Source organism: Nicotiana sylvestris, chromosome 1, assembly GCF_000393655.2.
Source record: "Nicotiana sylvestris chromosome 1, ASM39365v2, whole genome shotgun sequence".
In the NCBI taxonomy this organism is placed as follows: domain Eukaryota; kingdom Viridiplantae; phylum Streptophyta; class Magnoliopsida; order Solanales; family Solanaceae; genus Nicotiana; species Nicotiana sylvestris.
In genome coordinates this window covers 21,973,477-21,976,657 of record NC_091057.1, presented here as the reverse complement: position 1 = coordinate 21,976,657, position 3,181 = coordinate 21,973,477, and the positions used below count along the sequence as shown (strand labels likewise).

General features: G+C 37.0%; 1 protein-coding gene across 1 annotated transcript; it reads left to right on the top strand.

The window, feature by feature from the left end:
• Nucleotides 1-1,422: 1,422 nt before the first annotated feature.
• LOC138891201 (uncharacterized) lies at nt 1,423-2,181 on the top strand. The gene has a single exon (XM_070174323.1). It carries the CDS (start codon nt 1,423-1,425, stop codon nt 2,179-2,181), a length of 759 nt encoding a protein of 252 aa, XP_070030424.1.
• The last annotated feature ends 1,000 nt before the right edge of the window (nt 2,182-3,181 follow it).

Below are 3,181 nucleotides of genomic sequence, written 5' to 3'. Positions count from 1 at the left end.
TCTGAACTTGTTTAAACTCCGAGTTTTCCCAAACATGTTCTCATGACCTTGAATCAGTTCTTTCTATCATGTATGTTTGTTTCTCATAATGTCTTTGGAAGAGACTTCTGAGCCTCTTTCAATGACCTTCTCTCTCACCTCTATGTCTGACCCAATTCGAAACCCTAGGATTTGGGGGTTTCTTTGGCAAGTGATATTAGGGTTCCACTTTGGGACCATAGGCTTTCAGACTCACTGTGAGTCTGTAACTAAACTCGATTCCCTTTTGTTTGTGACTCTAAGGCTTTCAATGTTAGACTCTTTTCTGAGTAACCTGACGATTCCTTTCGTTTGATTGGTATGCTTTATATATGTAAAATTTCTCTTTCAAAAGGTTTTTACCAACTGATTGATTGATTCTGAAATCCATTTAATAAGGCTAACGAATTGTCACTGATTTTTCTTCGATTGAACCCTCTTTACCTATTCCTGACTTGGTTCATTCGAACTAAGCCTGTAATGTTGATTTTACTTGTTGTCTGATTGATTCCCTTTCCTTTTTCTTTACAAACCAAGTACCAGTGGACTTTTGCCTTAAATAAACTCTATGTATTTACCCTTTTTATGCTACTGTGAAAAGATTTTAATCAAATTTCTTTCCCCAATTATATTCTACCCATTTGAAATCAAATCCCTTAACTGAAGGGAGATCATATGAGTCTGATTTCAAAGTTATTTCCTTACCTTTTCTTACTCGTTTTCTGCACTATAAAAGAGACTACCCTTCTGAACTTTTGACACCAATTTGAGTCTAATACCTCGAACTTTTATATCAATACTTTCAACTTACTTACACACTTTATTGCTTTAAGTTCAATACTCTTACAACATTCTGCTCTTTTCTGGGATCTTTTGGAACTTTTGCTTGCAACTTGGCCTTTTCAAGACTACTTTTACTTGTTTGTTTTCCTTGAAATTGGTATGTTCTAATTTAGCTTTCCTGCCTCACCCCTATGTGTTTATGACAACCCAGAAATTGAGACATTACTTATGTGCCTATACCATATACCTTATATCCAGGATGGACCCTCTGAAGTACATATTTCAGAAGCCCATGCCGACTGGGAAGTTAGCCAAGTGGTAGATACTGTTAGGTGAGTTTGATATCGTCTATGTAACTCAAAAGGTGGTCAAAGGAAAGGCATTGGCAGACCATCCTGCTGAAAATCCTGTTGGAGGAGAATACGAGCCCTTGAAAACATATTTCCCTGATGAAGAGTGTTGTTCGTGGGAGAAGGCATTACTGAAGCATACGACGGTTGGAGGATGTTCTTTGATGGAGCTGTGAATTTCAAAGGAGTGGGAATTGGAGCGGTTTTGGTATCGAAAACTGGTCAGCATTATCCGGTGTCTGCTAAACTCAGATTTCCCTGTACCAACAACATGGCAGAGTATGAAGCCTGCATACTAGGGCTCAACATGGCAATCGACATGAATGTTCAGGAGCTGCTAGTAATCAGTGATTCAGATCTACTTGTGCACCAGGTACAAGGAGAATGGGCCACCAAGAATTCCAAGATATTGCCATGTCTGCACCATGTACAGGAATTGAGAAAGAGGTTTACAAATATGGAGTTTCGGTATGTTCCCAGAATTCAGAACGAGTTTGCCTATGCTTTGGCCACCTTGTCATCCATGATACAGTATCCAGATAAGAATTTCATTGATCCTATCCCAGTGAAAATCCATAATCAATCGGTTTACTGCGCTTATGTCGAGGAGGAGACAAATAGAAAACCTTGGTTCCATGACATCAATGAGTATTTAACAAAAGGGGAATACCCGAAGCATGCGAACCATACTAAAAAACACACACTCCGAAGATTGTCCAATCACTTCTTCCACAACGGAGGAAACTTGTATAGAAGAACTCTTGATTTGGGATTGCTAAGATGTGTCGACGCAAAAGAGGTTTCTAAGCTACTCGAGGAGATACATGATGGGACCTGCGACCCACATATGAATGGTTTTCTCTTGACCAAGAAGATACTTAGGGCCGGTTACTTTTGGATGACTATGGAGACAGATTGCGTCCAGTATATCTGCAAATGCTACCAATGTCAAGTGCATGCTGATATGATAAAACTGCTGCCAAATGAACTCAATGCAACAAGCTCACCTTTAAACTTTAATAAAAAATAAAAAAAATCAAAAACAAATCAAATCAAATTAATATTTCATTGTCCATGAATGTCTCTTTTCTTAATCTTGTCATTTTCTTATTTTCTTTTCAGTTCTTTTAAGTGCATATTTCAATAACATGATATGCTTGCGGACTTTATGCCCAGACCCTAAAATGCCGTCAGGCTTCGAAATAATGAATCAAGAATCAGAATGCAATGAAGATAAGTTTAAGGAAATAAAATAAAGACTCGGAACAACTAAAGGAAAATCGGTTCCAGATTGGAAAGGTCTATATATTGCAACAAGAGTACTGTCAAAAGAGTGTGTTGTACTTGGAACACATCGAAGGAAATGTCCCTAAAAGAACTGTCAATGTAAATGCAATCAAAATGTACTATATTGGATCCTCTATATAGCATTAATATTCTCCGTTTGGGATGAAGAAGGCTTTCTTTCTCATTATCCAAATATTCAACCCTTTGCAAACCCTTTGAGCCGGCTCCCATTCTTTAATTATCCTATTTGGAACCTGGAAGTTATTATTGAAAGAAAATAAAATGAATGAAAATTGAAAAAAATAAAAAGAGAAGAAAAAGAAAAATACAAAAAAAAAGGAAGAAACGACCAAAAGAAAATGAAATGAAAAATGAAAAAAAAAGAAGAAAAAGAAAGAGAGAAGAAAAGAAAATAGAAGAAAAAGAAAAACAAAAGAAAAAAAAGTGCCTTGAACTACATTCGACTTGATTCCGAAAGGATACGTAGGCAGTCTCTCTCTGGGGTTCAGATGATTCGGTGATGGTTAGCCAGAAAGGTTTCAAAGTTATAATTCAATCCAAATTCTTTTATCCCAAAATCCTATTCAAGTCCTTCCGATCAATTGGCAAAGAGGTTCAAATGGAAGGGATACAGTTGCTTGGATCTGATGCAATCAAAATGAGAGAGTTTTAATGGTAAAAATCCTCACGGGCACCATAAGGCAATGGTAAGAAGAGAAATTGAAAATGAGAGTCTTGTTAGT

Bases quoted from the DNA above. Each gene is read 5' to 3' on its own strand.
- LOC138891201 (XM_070174323.1), top strand. From the start codon at position 1,423: ATGGCAGAGTATGAAGCCTGCATACTAGGGCTCAACATGGCAATCGAC.